The sequence below is a fragment of the Castanea sativa genome, chromosome 4 (assembly GCF_040712315.1).
Source record: "Castanea sativa cultivar Marrone di Chiusa Pesio chromosome 4, ASM4071231v1".
Taxonomy (NCBI): Eukaryota; Viridiplantae; Streptophyta; class Magnoliopsida; order Fagales; family Fagaceae; genus Castanea; species Castanea sativa.
In genome coordinates this window covers 25,077,157-25,095,176 of record NC_134016.1, presented here as the reverse complement: position 1 = coordinate 25,095,176, position 18,020 = coordinate 25,077,157, and the positions used below count along the sequence as shown (strand labels likewise).

The 18,020-nt window shown below is 34.1% G+C and overlaps 2 protein-coding genes across 2 annotated transcripts; one reads left to right on the top strand and one right to left on the bottom strand.

Annotated features, from left to right (window-relative positions):
• The first annotated feature begins 1,097 nt into the window (after positions 1-1,097).
• On the top strand, positions 1,098-1,913 carry LOC142632628 (uncharacterized). Its single transcript, XM_075807001.1, has 2 exons — positions 1,098-1,415; positions 1,527-1,913. Exons 1-2 carry the CDS (start codon positions 1,098-1,100, stop codon positions 1,911-1,913), a joined length of 705 nt encoding a protein of 234 aa, XP_075663116.1.
• Positions 1,914-10,408: 8,495 nt separating this feature from the next.
• On the bottom strand, positions 10,409-15,696 carry LOC142631521 (dihydropyrimidine dehydrogenase (NADP(+)), chloroplastic). The gene is made up of 8 exons (XM_075805687.1): positions 15,571-15,696; positions 14,079-14,488; positions 13,532-13,813; positions 13,262-13,432; positions 12,107-12,219; positions 11,831-12,017; positions 10,901-11,010; positions 10,409-10,782 (listed from the first exon to the last, which is right to left on the bottom strand). The coding sequence occupies exons 2-8, from the start codon at positions 14,355-14,357 to the stop codon at positions 10,626-10,628; spliced, it is 1,299 nt and encodes a 432-aa protein (XP_075661802.1). The 5' UTR covers positions 14,358-14,488; positions 15,571-15,696; the 3' UTR covers positions 10,409-10,625.
• Between the last annotated feature and the right edge of the window lie 2,324 nt (positions 15,697-18,020).

The window sequence follows — 18,020 nt, the reverse complement described above, 5'->3', positions numbered from 1 at the left end:
AATCCTTTTCCATATGTCATCATACCGGGGTTGATTAACCTGCGGATCAAGAAGATTGGACTTTTTGGCTAGGAACTTTGTGCCCGATCTCACAGAGTATGTGCCTGAGGGATTGAATGGCCATATCACCTTATCCTCCATGGGAAAAATACTCAGTGGAATACTGAGTATTAAATCCACTTCTGCTGAATGAAATAGACCGCGAATAAGATTGATATCCCACCTCATTGTGGTCGGGTTGATAAGGTCTGAAACCTTGGCATCCTCAAAACCAGGGACAACCTGTGATTGAATTCTAAGGTGGTCAAGAGATGGCAGCCAAGCGTCATTCCATACACTGATAGATTCACCACATCCAACCCTCCATCTAGAGCCCCTTAGAAGAACATCCCTACCCTTGAGTATACTTTGCCATGCATGCGAACTAGAAGTGGAATCCATGGCCTCCAAAATAGAGCAATCCGGAAAAAATTTCAACTTAAAGACTCTATAGAATAGGGAGTTTTTATTATGGAACAATCTCCATACTTTTTTAGCCAATAATGCATCATTAAAATTGGCTAGATCTTTGAAGCCCATACCACCTTCATTTTTGGGTTGGCAAAGTGTGTCCCACTTAACCCAATGAATCTTCCTTCGCTCTCCATTCTAACCCCACCAAAATCTCCTAATAAGGCTTTCAATCTCCGTGCAAAGACCTAGTGGAAGTTTGAAACAACTCATAGTGTATGTAGGGATTGCTTAAACCACCGCCTTAATTAGAATTTCTCTACCTGCCTGAGACAAAAGTTTTCCTTCCACCCTTGGATCTTCTTCCACACACTTTCTTCGATATAATTAAAACTAGTTTTTTTTTTCTTCCCCCCAGAGAGGGTAACCCCAAATATTTTTCATATTGAATAATTTCTGGAACTCCCAAGGCCATCTTTATATGATTGTGAGTATCCTCACAAGTAGCTTTGCTAAAGAAGATTGTTGTCTTGCTCCGATTAATTTTTTGGCCCAAGCATCTTCTGGTGTATGATTTGTTCCTACCTGGTACGAGGGTCTAGGATCCAGACCACCTTGCGAGTTGTTTTCTCTCATGGGAAGCAAATATGGTGAGAAAAATCCAAGTTTATGAGGATTGGGAGGAGGATATTCGGATTTGGCCTTTAACCTCTGATGGTGGATATAGTGTGAGGAGTGTTTACCGTATGCTTGTCGATGCTGAGATTCTGCCTCTGCCGAGTTCCTCCATTCCTACTAGTGCTGGCTCGGTTTGGAAGAAAATATGGAAGGTTCAAGTCTCTAATAAGATTAGGCATTTCTTGTGGCATGCTGCTAAGGATTCTTTGCCCACCAAACAAAACCTGGAGGCTCGACACATCCCAGTTGGTAATGTGTGTGATGGCTGTGGAGATCACACGAAATCGGTGCTGCATTGTTTATGGCTTTGTGACTAGGTCTTTTCGGTTTGGATGTCAGATTCGAGATGTAATTTTCTAGTTTAGTCAAAGTGCAGGTCTTTTTTTGAGTTATTGAAGGTACTTTTCAGTGGGGGGTCATGCTTTTGTATCATGTTGTTCGCTACTGTGGCGTGGAGTTTATGGCAGCGTCGTAATAAGGTGAGAGAATGTCAACCTGTATGGCTATTACATGAAATGGAGGACAGAGCACGGACGTTGGTTGCTGAGTTATGGGATGTAATTCCTCAGGAGCAGCGCGAGCCCATGCGTCGCCCACAGGTACGCCAGTCTCCTCCGCCTAAATATTACTATAAAGCGAACTTTGATGCAGCTTTTTTTGAAGAATCTGGTTCAGTAGGTGTTGGTGTAGTTTATCGTGATCATACAGGGCAAGTCATTGAAGCTTTGCAACAAAATATTGGCTCGGTTCAGTCAGTAGAAATGGCTGAAGCTTTGGCGACTTGAAGGGCTATGCTTTTTGCTAAGGAGATGAGCTTGTTTAGAGTCATTATTGAAGGTGATTGCCTTCGGGTTATTCAAGCTTTAAAGTGTTCTAGGCACTGTCGTACGCTCTTTGGCCACATCATTGATGAAACCAAGCGACTTAGTGGAACGTTAAAGAGCTGTATGTTTCAGCATGTTCAGCGAGAGGGAAATAGGCTAGCTCATAGTTTAGCTAAAAATGCAGTTTTATCTGTAGACACTGATGTATGGGTAGAAACTTTACCCGAAGATATGGAAGATGTATTCCAATTGGATTTACCTTGACTTTGTTTTGTTTTGATGTTGGTTCTTAATAATCTTTTGCTTACATTCTTCTCAAAAAAAAAAAAAAAATAGATGGCTTAATATAAAAAATATAATATATTGTATAAACTATAATTTGTTATAAAATATATTAAGAACGGTTTAAATTATGATATAATAATAAAATGTAAAATTATATTATAAAAAGTTTGAAATCTTTTATTTTATTTTATTTTTATTGAAACGGTGCGCATTGGACTATTTCAGTCCATGAGAGTTTTAAGTTTTAAATTTAAACCATTATACAAGCAAAATCTCTATCTTTTTGAGGTTCATCTCTATGCCTTCAATGGCGCAAGGAGGTCTTAGAAACTTTATGAAAAACCCTAACCAACTCAACCGCAAGTTCCCAAGCCACGAAGCTAAAGTTGACCCATTTTCTAGGTTTTTTTTTTTAAGCTTAGTTTTTGTTTGGTTGCTAAGAAAATTTGCATTTGTCCTTCAAATTTTCGAGAAAGAAAAAAGGATATATAAAATTTAAGTCTTTCAATTATGTTTTGTAGATAAACGAATAAAAATTGGCCCCTTTTTTATTTAATTTTTATAAAAATTATATTGCAGGAAGCAAAACATTGCACAACATAGAAAGTCTCTTCTAATTGCCTCTGGTATTTGACTTATTACATTGTTGCCTTCTGGGTTTTTTTTTTAGTTTAAAGTTTCAATCTTTGTTTTTGGGTTTTGCTTATTAATGGGTTGTTGTTTTTGTTTTTTCTTAGTTGAGAAAAGACTAGTTGATGAGGTGAGGGCCCTGGAGGATTGACAGGTTGAACTGCTAGTTTTTGGATACGAGATATCCATCCTAGTCACTATGGGCGCATTTGCCCAATTGACACGTCTGAAGGAATCAATGTTGGACTCATTGGATCCTTAGCAATTTATGCGAGAATTGGTCATTGGGGGTTCCTAGAAAGCCCATGAACAATGATACTTTGATTATTGTTGGTCAAACTAGAAGTGGAAAATCTACCTGTAAGTTTACTTTTCTAGAAAGAATGTTATGGTGTTTATGTGTTTATGTGTACGTGTTTATGTATATGTATGTTTATGTGTTTATGTATATGTTTGCGTATGTTTATGTGTTTATGTGTATGTTTGCGTCTATTTATGTTTATGTTTATGTTTGTATAAGCATTTTTTTATGTTTGTGTGTTTATGTTTGTGTTTTTATGTGTATGTGTATGTGTGTTTATGTTTATATTTATGTTTGTATGTGTGTATGTTTATGTGAATTTATGCGTGTTTATGTGTATGTGTGTTTATATTTGTGTTTATGCTCATGTTTGTTTGTGTTTGTGTTTGTGTTCATATTTGTTTATGTATATGTGTGTTTATGTTTTTATTTATGTTTGTGTGTGTATGTTTATATTTGTTGGATTTTGTCAAACCCACACCCCGCGTCTGGCATTACATATGGAGCTTGCAGACATTGCTTCGTCCTCCTCAGTCATTGAACTATTTTCATCATGCTCCTTCAACGCAGTTCCTGCACCTAAGATAAGTGTTTAATGTTTCTGTTAAATTCAAAAATAGTATGTTTACCGTTACTGAAATTTGTTCTTGGTTGCTGTTAATTGTTGCTTGTGTTCATATATGTGTATATGTGTTTATGTTTATATTTATGTTTGTGTGTGTGTATGTTTATATGAGTTTATGCGTGTTTATATTTATGTTTGTTTATATTTGTGTGCTTATGCTTATGTTTGTTCGTGTTTGTGTTCATATATGTGTATGTGTATGTGCGTTTATGTTAATATTTATGTTTGTGTGTGTGTATGTTTATGTGAGTTTATGCGTGTTTATGTGTATGCGTGTTTATGCTTATGTTTGTTTGTGTTTGTGTTCATGTTTGTTTATGTATATGTGTATTTATGTTTATATTTATGTTTGTATATGTATGTTTATATTTGTTGGATTTTGTCAAACCCACACCCCGCGTCTGGCATTACATATGGAGCTTGCAGACACTGCTTCATCCTCCTCAGTCATTGCACCATTTTCATCATCATCCTCCAACGCAGTTCCTGCACCTAAGGTAAGTTTATGAAATTGTTTCATTCTAAAGTATAAATTTGTAAATTTGTTCATTTTTATTATTCATTTTTTGTTAGTTTGTTTTAAATATTGGAACTTATTACTAAAAGATTTGAACAGTTTCTCCATTAATGTATTTCATATTCGAGTATTTATTGCTTTTTATTTGAAATTTTAATTTTAATTATTGTCATTTATTTCTTAATGAATGTCATGTGTGTGTACATGTATAATTTTAGAATCATAATTTTAATCAATGCCATTTAGGTGAAAATTTTAACAAATTAAAGATTAAAAAATACACATATAGATGGGACAGATTTGAAATTATGACATTCATTCCATAATGATTATTTTTTATTATTAAACCAAGACAACAAATGATTTTTAGTGTAGACAAGGATTTGAATTGTGATACTTTACTCGGTAACAAAAAATTTACTTGTGAAGTTAATTACGACCCATGATTTTCACGAGGGGATATCTTAAATGAGATTTTTTTTTTTTTAATGGTTGTCTTGAGTAAAGAAACCAATGCAACCTCACAAATATTAATTTCGAGAATAGTTTATACCCTTAGGCTCTAATTAATCCCTTTACCAATTTAGCACCTTCGACTTAAATAAAAATATACTAAATAAGTGTTAGATTAAAAAAAATACACTAATTTCTAGATCTATCAATATGATATTATAATGCATAAATATTGTAACCTTTTTCAATAATCTGCATAAATATTGTACATATCTCAGTATGTAGATTGAGATTGATTGTGCATTTTTGGTAGAGAGGAAAACTTAGAAGATAGAAGAAAGTGTGGAAGGAAAGTAAAAATAGAAAAGTGAGAAAATAAAAAGGATTGTTTACCACTATACGTCTAACACAGGGCTTGTCCCTTGTCTTGACTCAGTTGACTGATGAGTGATGACTCTTGTCCCTTGTGTTGTATGTAACGTGTTGTAGGCAATTGGCAGGCAAGCACAGTGATAGAAGCTAGGCTAGCTAGCTCTTACTGGTACTTTTTATGATTTCTTAGTTATTGTTCATTGTTGCTTGTGTTCATATATGTGTATGTGTATGCGTGTTTATGTTTATATTTATGTTTGTGTGTGTGTATGTTTATGTGTATGCGTGTTTAGGTGTATGTGTGTTTATATTTGTGTGTTTATGCTTATGTTTGTTCATGTTTGTGTTGATATATGTGTATGTGTATGTTTGTTTATGTTTATATTTATGTTTATAGGGGTATATCATTTTTGAACTAACTACATTGACATTTTAAAACAATGAAGAATCCAAACAGGAAAACCCCTTAAATAGTAGTATGATTGTATTTTTACCAGATTATCCTTTAGTTTTATTTTTATGTGTGCAAGTGTGTTTGTGTGTATATGTGTTTATGTTTATTCATGTTTGTTTATGTTTATGTTTGTTTATGCATTTTTATGTTTATTTTTGTTTGCGTTCGTATCCATGTATATGTTTATGTTTATATTTATGTTAGTGTGTGTGTATGTTTATTTTTATGTGGATTTATGTTTATGAAACTTGCGATTGAGTTTGTTAGCAATGAAGCTTAGAGAGAGAGACAGAGATTTTCCTTGTATAATGGTTTAAAGTTAAAACTTAAAACTCTCTTGGGACTTGGAAAAAACTGCAAACTAACACCATTCACCAAAAATGGCCAGCTCCCATAGTGTGACGGGCGGTGTGTACAAGGCCCGGGAACAAATTCACCGCCGTATGGCTGACCGGCGATTACTAGCGATTCGTTAGTTAGCATCATTTTCAAACAATTTAGGAAACTAACATCTCGAATGTGTAAGCTTTCAACAACCCTAAAATCAAGCCTATAGAGCTCGAGTTTAGTATTGCAAAAAGAAGAAAGACTAAGTGAAGAAAAAGAGGAAGAATCTGATGAAGAAGATGGAGGATCAGACCGAAGAAGAGAAACCCCACGTTCAAAAAAAAATACCTAGAAGAATTTGATGGACCGAAGAAGAATTTGGGTTTGATTTTGTTTTTGGGTTTGTTTCTGCTTGATTTATGGGTTCGCTAGGTTGATTTCGAGTTCCACTTGAAATCGAGTGCAATATTCTCACTTTCTTGAATAATTTACCTACGATGCTAACTAACGAAATTGTTTGGGAATAGTAACGTTTCTAAAACATAAATGAACATAACACGCATACACATAATATAAACACGCATACATAAATATAAACATACATAAACATAAACACACTTAAACATGTATGCGTAAACAAACATAACATAAATATAAACATAAACACACACACACACACATAAACACACATAAATATAAACATACACAAACATAAACCCACATGCACATAAACATACATAAACATAAATGAACATAAACACACATAAAAATAAACACATATAAACATCAATATAAGCATAACTACACATAAACATAAACACGCATAAACACACATACGCATAAACACGCATAAACAAACATAAACATAAATAGACATAACATAAATATAAACATAAACACACATAAACATAAACACACATGCACATAAACATAGAAACATAAACACAAACACACATAAATATAAGCTTCTATGTCACATGTTTAACTAGAGGATTGCCTTCACATGTTTAGATTAGGGTTTGTTTTTGTATTTTCCTTATTTCAATACCATGATCATGCATCCATTTGTTCATGCATAATGCCATAGGTACTGAGTGCTGCAAGGTAAGTAAAGATAAGTCATGCATTCACATGAGAATGCATCTTTGAGTAGGGTTTTGTTTAAATGTGAATATGCTTGTTTGATGAAATTGTGCTTTCTCACATGCTTGTTGGACCTCTTAATACTCATATGTTCTTGCCTTACTGATGAAGCATTATTAGATGTATGATAGGATTGGTGATGGAGCATGATTAGATGCATGACTAGGGTTTATGATGTGATGAAGCATGATAGATGCATGGTTAAGGATGATTGATGCCATGTTGATTGTTAGATGTATGCTAGTGTGTGTGAATTAGATACAAGTTTTTGAATATGCCTTTAATAGGGTTAAGACATAAAATACAATGATAGGAAGCCAACCTTAAAGTTGGGCCATTTTAGGTGCCTAACACCTTCCCAAGACCGTACCTTAACTCCGAACTCATATCTCTGGTAGTAAGACCAAAAGCTCATTCCTTGAGAGGACACTACATATATGGTTCCTAGGCCATTGCAAAAACTAAGTAGTGACTCCCCGTTGTGTCCACCAACGCAGGTAAGGAAAACTCATGGAGGTTTACAGGCTTTTATGGATGCCCTGAAACACACAAGCATATTGAATCTTGGAATGTGCTAAAAACTCTGAACCTCAACTCGTCTCTGCCATGGTTATGTGCTGGGGACTTCAACGAGATTATTAAGTCTCACGAGAAGATGGGTGGTCGAGCAAGGCCAGAAAATCAGATAAGAGAATTTCGGGACATACTGGATGAATGCAATTTTGCTGACCTGGGTTATGTAGTACAGAAATATACTTGGTGCAAGTGTATGGCAGGGGAAATAATTGTATGGGAGTGGCTAGATAAGGCTATAGCAAATACTAAATGGCTTTCACTCTTCCCGGGCTCACCTGTCATCCATTTAGATTCGGCTTTCTTTGATCACAAGCTTATTATAATTCATTTCAAGCCTTAAGAGAGAAGAAAAATCAGATAGTGGAGCAGAAAGGTAAGTTGTCCATGGTGTTGTGTAGACCGGGTTCACTTACTGAAGGCCGAATTAAGGGACCTCTTGTCTGGTGAAGAGAAGCTTTGGTAGCAGAATTCAAAACAGCATTGGCTGAAAGAGGGTGACCAAAATACAAGCTTTTTCCACGGAAAAAGAATCCCAAAGGTTCAGACAAAATAGTGTCAAATACTTATGGTATTCAAATGGAGAATAGTATGAAGGTGATGATCAAATAGGGGGGGTTGTTTACATTTTAGAAAGCTCTTTTCATCCTCAAACTTGAGCCAACTAGGGGTTGTCCTTAATATAATCTCACAGGTTGTGATTGATGCAATGAATGCAGATTTGGTGAGAGCTTTTACGAGACAAGAAGTTGATGTCGCTTTAAAACAAATGGCTCCTCTGAAAGCTCGAGGTCTGGATTGTATGCCACCTATTTTTTACCAATACTATTGGAGTTCCATTAGTGACAACGTTTCCTATGCAGTGTTATCTTGCTTAAACTCAAGTATTATCCCTGCTAGTCTTAATCATACATATATTACTCTCATCCCAAAAGTTAAAAGTCCTGAAAAAGTTTCTGAGTTTAGACCTATTGCTCTCTATAATATTCTGTATAAGTTAATATCAAAAGTATTAGCTAACCGGTTGAAAAGTCTTCTACCTAATGTTATTTCAGAATCCCAAAGTGCTTTCCAATCTGATAAAGCGATCTTGGATAACATTTTAGTTGCCTTTGAAACTTTACATCACATGAAGACAAAAAAAATAACAGGCAATGGGGGATATATTGCGATGAAACTGGATATGAGTAAGGCCTATGACAGAGTGAAGTGGCTCTTTCTTGATCAACTAATGTTGAAGAGGGGCTTTCATGATAAATCGGTAGGGATGGTGATGGAGATAGTTAAAACAATTTCCTACTCAATTCTATTAAATGGTGAACCACGGGGTAATATTTAGCCAACAAGGGAGATTTGACAGGGGGATCCTCTATCACCCTATCTTTTCCTAATTTGTTCTAAAGGTCTTAATGGGCTAATCCAAAAGATAATGGCTATGGGTGAGCTTAGAGGTTTTTCTCTATGTAAGAATGGCCCACAAATTTCTCATCTCTTTTTTGCCGATGATAACTTGATTTTTTGTAGAGCAAAGATGGGGGATGTGCAAGCAATTCAAACTGTCTTATCTCAGTATGAATTAGCTTTAGGAAAACAAGTTAATGGCTTGAAGACAAATTTATTTTTTGGCAAGTTAGTCTCCAACGACACCAAAAATGCTTTGAAAAATTTTCTAAATGTTCTGGAGATTAAGGAGTATGAGAAATATTTGGGACTTCCAGCTATGGTGGGAAGAAATAAAAAGGAAAGCTTAAATTATTAAGGAGAGTATTTAGGGCAACTTACAAGGATGGAAGGAAAAACTTTTGTTGTAAGCGGGAAGGGAAATTTTATTGAAAGCCATTGTTCAGGCCATTCCAACCTTTGCAATGAGTTGCTTTAAATTACCCTTGGGTCTATGCCATGATATAGAGGTTATGATTAAAAAGTTTTTTTGGAGATAGCGGGGTGATAGGAGGAAGATCCATTGGAAGAAGTGGGAGGCTCTTTGCTTACCAAAGAGTGAAGGTGGGATGAGATTTAAAGACTTAAGAAAATTCAATGAAGTTATGCTACCAAAACAAATATGGAGGTTGATTCACAATAAAGAATCTCTATTTTACTGAGTTTTTAAGGCAATTTTTTTTACAAATGATGATATCTTCTCAGTAAACCATGCTAAAAAGTCAACATTATTCAACTAAAGACACAACCAATTGAAATGTTTTGATTGGCCAATACAACACGTGGTCATGACTCATGAAAAAAGAACGCAACACTAAGACCTTGTTTGGTAAGTAGGACAGAAAAGTAAACAAGAAGGAAAACAAAAAATTAAGGTTATAGTTGGGATATAAATGTATATGAATATTGTCATTAATATTATTATTATTTTTTAATTAGATAGACTTAGTACTCTTTTGGAGTTTTAAGTCATCAAAGAAAACAGATCTTCTAGTTGACGTCAAAGACTCTTCTTTTGTATCTCCCATACAACTCGAGAGTTTTTGAAGGTGCTAGCCTTCGTTCTCTAGGATATGCCCCCGTATCTGCATATATTGTTTCTTTCTTGCTACATACTTCAACAACAATAAAAGTTTTAGTCCCAAAATTTAGATGTCAACTATGGATCCTCAACAAATCAATTATGACACCCAAATAGTTATGCAAGGTCAATGACTTCAAAAACCATTGCATTACAACATAGAATTTTTTTTTTATTCTATTTAATTCTTCAATTTTTTTTTTTTTTGTGGTTTTTTCTTAAACAAAGAATTGCTTCTTACATATGCCATTTACCTTTCTTGCAACTTGCACGAATTTTCATTCATCATTTAATTTTGAATCATAAATACATCTGATAAAAGTTCTTACATTAGCAAGTGAAATCGTCTATCATATTGCAGCTCCTTTCACAATCTATAGAAAAGAAGGCTCAAATATCAACCAGGCACGAGGCTCGCGCCATTTATTCTTCATTATACAAGAGAGAAGGCTTTCTGCTTTTGTACAACAATTCAGTTAGACACCATGCTCTCGGTCTCTTTTACGAAGCCATCTCCGGTCCAATCTTTGTCCGACTGTAAACCTTTCCTTACAGCTTTCCTCTGTTGAATTGCTTCTTGTTGCCTTCGTACCAAATCCATGTGAGTAGTAAAATACTGAAGAGAAACCCTGGAAAACCAACACAAAAAGAAAAGATAAAAAAGAGTAAAATTCCTTATCCCAAAAATTGTTTTATTATGGTTACGGTTGCAGTTCATAAAAATGGCTTCTCAAATAATGTGCATACCCCCTGAAATCTTCTATTGATGAGAAATTGTGTGCTTTCATAAAATCCTTCAGCTCAGCACTTAGTTGCTTTACAAGGCCATACCCATGCATCATAACCCCAGTACAGACCTACAAACAAAAATGGATGATCTCATACACATGCAATAACGTGTAGGATTTTTTTATGCAATGTACTTTGCATTATCTGATATAGAGAATTAAGAATAATAGCATAAAATAACTTTTGGAATAGAGACTTTTAGAGACCAAAGATTGCTGCCACTAGTAGCATCAGCACTTGGAAGTGCAGCAGATCATATTGCATGAACTAGTTTATGGTGACAATCAAGGATATCTTACAAAACTTGTTAGACAAGCTTCTAAACTAACAACCATCATGAGAGAACAAGAAACTTCTGTACTTTTCCTGAGTTTTTCACATATTGCCACTATAGACCATGCACTTTGATACATTCAAACCAGTTCTTCCACTTGTAGAGTTTAAGTTCATCATAGTTGTAAAAAGTCTTTGTTTATTCATTATTGTTATCAGGTCTCAACATCATCGGTATGCTTAGACATTGATCAAGAACAATGCCATTCCAAATGCCCTTACAAAATACAGCTGCTATGAAGGTCGTGAATTTTATGGACCTGAGAAGAACCCAAATTTTGAACACTAAGAACGGTTTTCAAATTCCAACTGTCTAGCATCAAGATCTTTTTTAAAAGAAATCATTATGCCTGTAATATGTTAAAACCAGTACCATAATGCATTGTCAGAGTAAATTAGACTATGAGCATCAAGTCAATCTGATAGAGCTCTAATACATATATACTTGAGAAAGTTCCTTGTCCAAAGTATGGTGTTAATTCTAATTTCCAATCTGGTTAATGGATGCAATGATATTGTGTATATAAAGAGACTATGGAAGTTATTTCCTTTTACCTGAACAGTATTTGCACCAAGAAGAATAAATTCGGCAGCATCACCACCCGTCTCAACACCTCCAATACCAGACAGTGAGAAGTCCTGATCCCCAAACTCTGACTTCATCATTTTTGCAATACTCATAACTTTTGCAAGAGCAATAGGATGAACGGCCTTTGAAGAGTAGCCCCCAGGAGTTGAGTATCTGTAAACAAAATTTAAGCACATGAATCTTCATTTGCAGAATGTTAATCAATGCAAAAGTGCCATATTGCTCAAGTTGAGATTGCAAACCCCTCAACACAAGGCTCTGGACGTAAGGTGTCGAGATTTATTCCCATTACACTCATTATAGTGTTAATAGCAGCTATGCCCTCGCATCCTGATCTTAGAGCCACCCTTGCTGGCTATATATACGAAAAAAAAAGTCTGACATCACTACCAGTAAAAATCCAATTAAAACATTGCTGTACATGAAAGTAAAGACATATTTTGTGATATGCATCTAGAAGAAAAGGGAGAGAATATATATGGGAAACAAAACTTCGGAAGTACATTTTTTTAACTCATTTATTATGATATATTCTCAAGAAAAGAATGAGGTAACATGTGAAGAATGACACTTCATCGTTCTAGAATGTGGTAACACGTTAAGAATGATGCTTAATAGCCCATTCTCTTTTCTTATTCATAGGGAAAAAAAGGAAAAATCATCAATTTAACTAGGAAATTGTTTTATAATTATAGAATCTCCTACCTACAATCAGGGGAGGTCAGTTCTTTTCTTTGATAATGTAATTGTGGTTTGAAACACCAATGAATTCAAGAAGGAAATTATTGCTCTAATTATTCATAAATCATTGTCTTATGGCGTAACTATCATTAGTAACACCATGCAGGATTTTTTGCACAAATTTATTTGTCCTCAGTCAAAATTTTTATCTGTAGGCAGAAATCCCACTCCTCCGGACCTCCATTTTTTATATTGTAAGAGCTTTTAGAGAATGGGTCATTCAAAATCTTATATGAGTTAATTTAAGATATAAAATAGTAAGCAGGCTAGCACTTTGGCAAAGAAAAAATTATTATCTGCCACCCACTGCATAAAAAAGGTACCAAATGCAAATCAAATGATCCAGCTGATGCCTCATTGATATTGACTTGATGTGGTCCATATAACTAGTTGCTGGTAATTTTTAGTATAGGAGCCATCAGTCATCCATGATCCAACATCAAAGCAATGCAATATATTATTCAATGTCTGCCAGACACACATGCCTCTTAATGTATGATCAGACACAAAACTAATGAGAAATGGTCAAGAAAGAGATATACAGAACAAAGATGTAAGCCACAAATGCATCACACATGCAGCGCCTACCTTCTTCACACATAAACCATAAGAGATAACTAAGGGAACAAAAGAAAAAGAGAAAAAAGCAAACGAACCTGTGTTATGTCAGTGATGTTAGGAGTCATCTTGGCCCAAACAGGAACCGTAGCTTTGGCATTTACCCATCCACAAACCTCTTCTAGAAGGGCACAATCTTGCCCAACTGCAGCACCCATTTTGCGTTCTGGCATACCATGGGGACATGAGAAGTTGATTTCTAAGGCATCCTAATAAACAGTGTCACCAATTTCAGATAACCCCAAAACAAAAAAAAAGTATGCATCAAAAGCAAAAATATACAAAATTAAGCCAAAAAAATTGCTTACAACTCCAGTTTGTTCAACTCTATCAATAAGTTCCTCCCAAGCTGCTTTGTTATATTCCTCCATAATTGAAGCAATGAGAATCCTATCTGGATACTCTTCCTTTAATTGCTTGAATTCATTCAACATAATATCAAGTGACCGATCACTTATGAGTTCTATATTCTCCCACCCAATAATTTGTCCTTTGGCTTTTGCCGATCCGTTTACCGATCCATTGACCCCTGCTCTTAAACGCGCATACCGAGGTGTCACGTTTATCACTTTAGATGCATCCAGTGACACCTGGTAAAACATTCGATTTGATTAACATTAAACACTTCAAATTTTGTTCATTCATTCATTCGGGTTAATTTAACTAAGTAAAATCTCTCCTCCTCAAACAAAACAAAAGACCCAGATTTTCAAAGCCTGTTTACACCCAACAACCAATCGGTGTTTGTTTTCACGTGTAAAAAGTAACTATCATGAAATCATAAAGCGAAAAATATTTTTAAAAAGGAAAAAGAAAGAGGAAATTAGTTAAAAGGGAAAGAGAAATAAGTCTCACAGTTTTGGCAATCACAGCACCCCAGCCTTCCTCAAAGGCTCTTTTCATGACGGTGTAGTTGGTCCCAGGTGGACCAGAGCCGATAACAAACGGGTTGGGCATGTGCAACCCATTGACAGTGACACTAAGATCAGGCTCAGCCTGAGCCTCAGACGCAAACACCTTAAACCCAACTCTAGTGGGTCGAGCCCAGGTTGTCCTTGGACGAGCCCTGGCGAACTCAGCCACCGAGTTGTTGCTGTGGTTGGTTCTGATCTGAGTAAAACTGAGGGAAGCCATGGATCATGAAGGTTGAAAATTGAAAGAGAGATGGAATACAGGGAAATGTGATAAGGATGAGAAATAATAGAACAAGAAAAAAACAGGAGATGGACGGTGGAGTTTGAAAAATCGGTATCAGAGTTGTAATACTAAGGGTCTGTTTGGATAAGCTGTTTAAAAATGAGCGTTTTTAAAAATAGCGTTTTTAAAATGTACGTTTGGAAAACACAATTTTAAAAATTATATTAAAACGTTTGGTAAATTTTGTGTATAGTATTAGTCTAAAATTGTTGCTTTGGTGCAAATTACCAAAAAGGACAGGAAAAGACTTAATTCTGATGATATTATTCTATTCTATCATATTTGAAGAAGTTCATGATAATAATAATAATAATAATAACAATAATAATAATAATAATAATAATATTCACTTTCCCTCTAGCCTTTTCTTTAAATAAAAAAGTATTATTATCAAAACTAATATCAACCACAATTGCTTTGTCTTTTCCCAAAGCTAATATCAACCACAAATAATGAAAGTGAAAAAGAGATAGTAGAGAGAGAGATACCAGAGATTTCCTTCACAGTTCACACGGACAGTTTGTTATTGCAAACATGGAGAAAAGAGCAAGTCTGCAAGTGGACATGTTGTTCCTGCAAGTGGTGCTTTCTTATTTCCATTTTTCAATTTGCAATGAATTCTGAAACCCAGGTAGCAGTAGGTTCTCCTTGCTTGTAAGCCAAATCAATCTGGGTTTCTTGAGAGAGGCAGAGGAAATAGGTCATCGAAGTACCATTCATTGAGCCCTCAAAAGAGGTCCATAAGATAGTTTTGAGGCAGTGATATTTTGTACACTCTTGAAATTATAATATGTTTAGAGTTTGTTCATTCATTGCACACTAGATTGATGAAGTTCATTTTTTTTTAATCTTTTGTTCATTCTCCACTGCTGTTGCAACTTCTGCCTGAGATCACTAGTGGTGCTTGGTGATTTTGTCTTTTAGCAAATGTGTGAGGGTATATTAGGTATTCAAGCCTTAAAAAGTGTTACGAGGTCTGCGTTTGAAGTGCCATTTTAAAAAAGTTGGCTAGTATTTCAGTTTCAAAACAAGATATTTTGCGTTTGAAAGAACGCAATTTCTTGGAAGACCACAATGCCAAACGCATGCGTATTTGCGTTTTTAATAAAAACGCGCGTTGAGACTTTTAAAACAGCCTATCCAAACGGGCTCTAATATCATTTGGGACACGGAACAACGTTGTGGTGGAGTGACATTATGGGAATCTTCAGCACTTGGGCATTGAATAATTGAAGTTCAACTTCAATTGGTTGAATATTTTAGCATATGGAACATTAAAATATCATTCTGGATATACAATTGGTTAATGGATGCTTCTTTTTTTCTTTTTTTTTTTAGAGGAGTAAATGGATTCTTATACCACCACAGGTTAAAATTGTTTTTATTTTTAGAATCACCACTTTTTTAACTTTTAGTAATAGTAATAAAAAAATAAAATTAAAAATCTTAAGAACCGACTCATTCCTTTTTTTAGTTTTTAGTTTTCATTTGTTTCACAATGTGCGTCTCCGTTTCGTTGTCCACTTTCCTTGCATGGTTGCATATTCCCTCAGTTGTGAATTTTCGCTCAATTTAATTACATATTGCTGGCGTGTAATCCGTAGTCCATACATAGGAATAGATGCATTTAAAATTTTATATATACATATATATATATATATATATATATTTATATATTTATAATAAGGGTGTCTCTACAACCAGCCCAATGGTTCAAATGAACCCCTGTTTGGGCCCAAAAAAAATTATATATATATATATATATACATATAATTTTACTTTTAAAATAAAATTTTGAAAACTCTAAATTTTGTTTAAACTCAATTGAAATAAACTTGAAATATTATTATATTAGTGTTTCACAATATTTTTACAATAAATATTAAGTAATAAGTTGTAATTGGCTTTTTATCTAAACTCATAGCTGACTTCACTTTTTCACATACCTTTAACAACTTGTTATCTAGATTTTATTGCATAAATATTTTGTCAATAACACTACTCTTAAAATTGCTCATTTATTAAAAATATATAAACATTCTCTTTATTGCATAAATATTTTGTCAATAACACTACTCTTAAAATTGCTCATTTGTTAAAAATATATAAACATTCTCTCTGTACTTTAGCTTAAAATTGCTCATTTATTTTTAGAATCATCACTGTTTTAACTTTTAGTAAATAGTAATAAAAAAAATAAAATTAAAAATTTTAACAGCCTACGACTCATTCCTTCTTTTAAAATTTTTGTTTTCATTTGTGCTTCTCTGTTTCGTTGTCCACTTTCCTTGCATAGTTGCATTAGACATGGTAAAACGGGCAAGTCGGGTTAGGTCAATTGGGTTTGCGGGTCAAAACTGGTCGTTTTTAAACAAGTCGAGTCAGGTCGGGTTGATCCGTATTTTTCAAACAAGCCTTTTTTTTTTCCAATTATAAAAACAAATCAATATAACTTGTTTAGAGAGAATAAATAAAATCAATGACAACCTATTTAGAAAGAATGAATAAAATCAATTAAACAAATCAAAAACAATTCTGACAGTTTTGAGCATGACAAAAAAATTTTATAATCATAAATTCATGATAGAAAAAATCTTCAATGTTAATAACTCACTGTCAAAATGCATGTAATTACAAGTTTACATCTTCAAAAAGAGATAGATCTTAAGGAGTACTAAAAAGTATATATTTTAAGTATACATCACTAATAATATCATTCCCGCAAAAGAAAAAAAAAAAACTACATTTCATGGACCATGTCAAGTTATCGACCTCCTTAAGTGCACATATTCTTGTTGCATTTAAAATAATAGTAAAGTTAGATTACTTAGAAAGATAAACTAAACAAAAAAGTTTTAAGAATAAACATAACATATTAAGTAAAGAAGAATAAGTAAATATTTTATAAGAATTAAACCTCAATCTCAATCTACTAAACGTTGGTAGCAAATTCAGCACTACAAATATTCATACTTGCAAATTGTAGCTCAAAGTGGCCAATTTCATTAGCATCTTTATCTACAATATAATATTTTAATATAACTTAAGGTACCACAAAAGCAAATCAATAAAGAATTAAAATTGTATAATAGAGGCCGAGAAAAGAGTAGAGGCGCAAGAGTCTTCTCTAAAAGACTGAAATTGTGAAAGGCTGAAAACTCTTATGTGGCGTTTGGTACGGGGAATCCACATTACTCCTGGCATCTAGATTCTCAGGAATGTGATTCCTAGGAATCACATTCCTAGGAATATAGCTATTCCTATGTTTGGTTTCATTGGGAGATTCCCAGGAATGTGAGATGATAATGTTTGGTGTATTCCCAAGAATCTTAAATGAATTATTTGTTTTTCCCATTTTGTCCTTAGATTTGAATGTGAAGTACCAAGCCCATTAAAAAAAATCTTCCTTTAAATAAATAATGAAAAAATATATATAAACTATTAATTAGTCCTTTAAAAAAATTTCTTACTCTAAATAGATAGATAAAAAACATTATATAAACTATCAATTAGCAACACATTCATTAAAACTGTGATCTAACATTTCAAAATGACAAGAATAATACAAAAATAACTATTAGCAGAGTTATTTATCTTGTT

What these genes read in the sequence shown, in the direction of transcription:
- LOC142632628 (XM_075807001.1), top strand. Translation starts at nt 1,098, where the DNA reads ATGGTGAGAAAAATCCAAGTTTATGAGGATTGGGAGGAGGATATTCGG. An exon ending in GTGGAGATCACACGAAATCG is followed by an intron (nt 1,416 to 1,526) that starts GTGCTGCATTGT and finishes GAGTTATTGAAG; the next exon opens with GTACTTTTCAGTGGGGGGTC.
- LOC142631521 (XM_075805687.1), bottom strand. Translation starts at nt 14,357, where the DNA reads ATGGCTTCCCTCAGTTTTACTCAGATCAGAACCAACCACAGCAACAAC. An exon ending in TTGGTGCAAATACTGTTCAG is followed by an intron (nt 11,011 to 11,830) that starts GTAAAAGGAAAT and finishes TTTTGTTTGTAG; the next exon opens with GTCTGTACTGGGGTTATGAT. An exon ending in TCAATAGAAGATTTCAGGGG is followed by an intron (nt 10,783 to 10,900) that starts GTATGCACATTA and finishes TTGGTTTTCCAG; the next exon opens with GGTTTCTCTTCAGTATTTTA.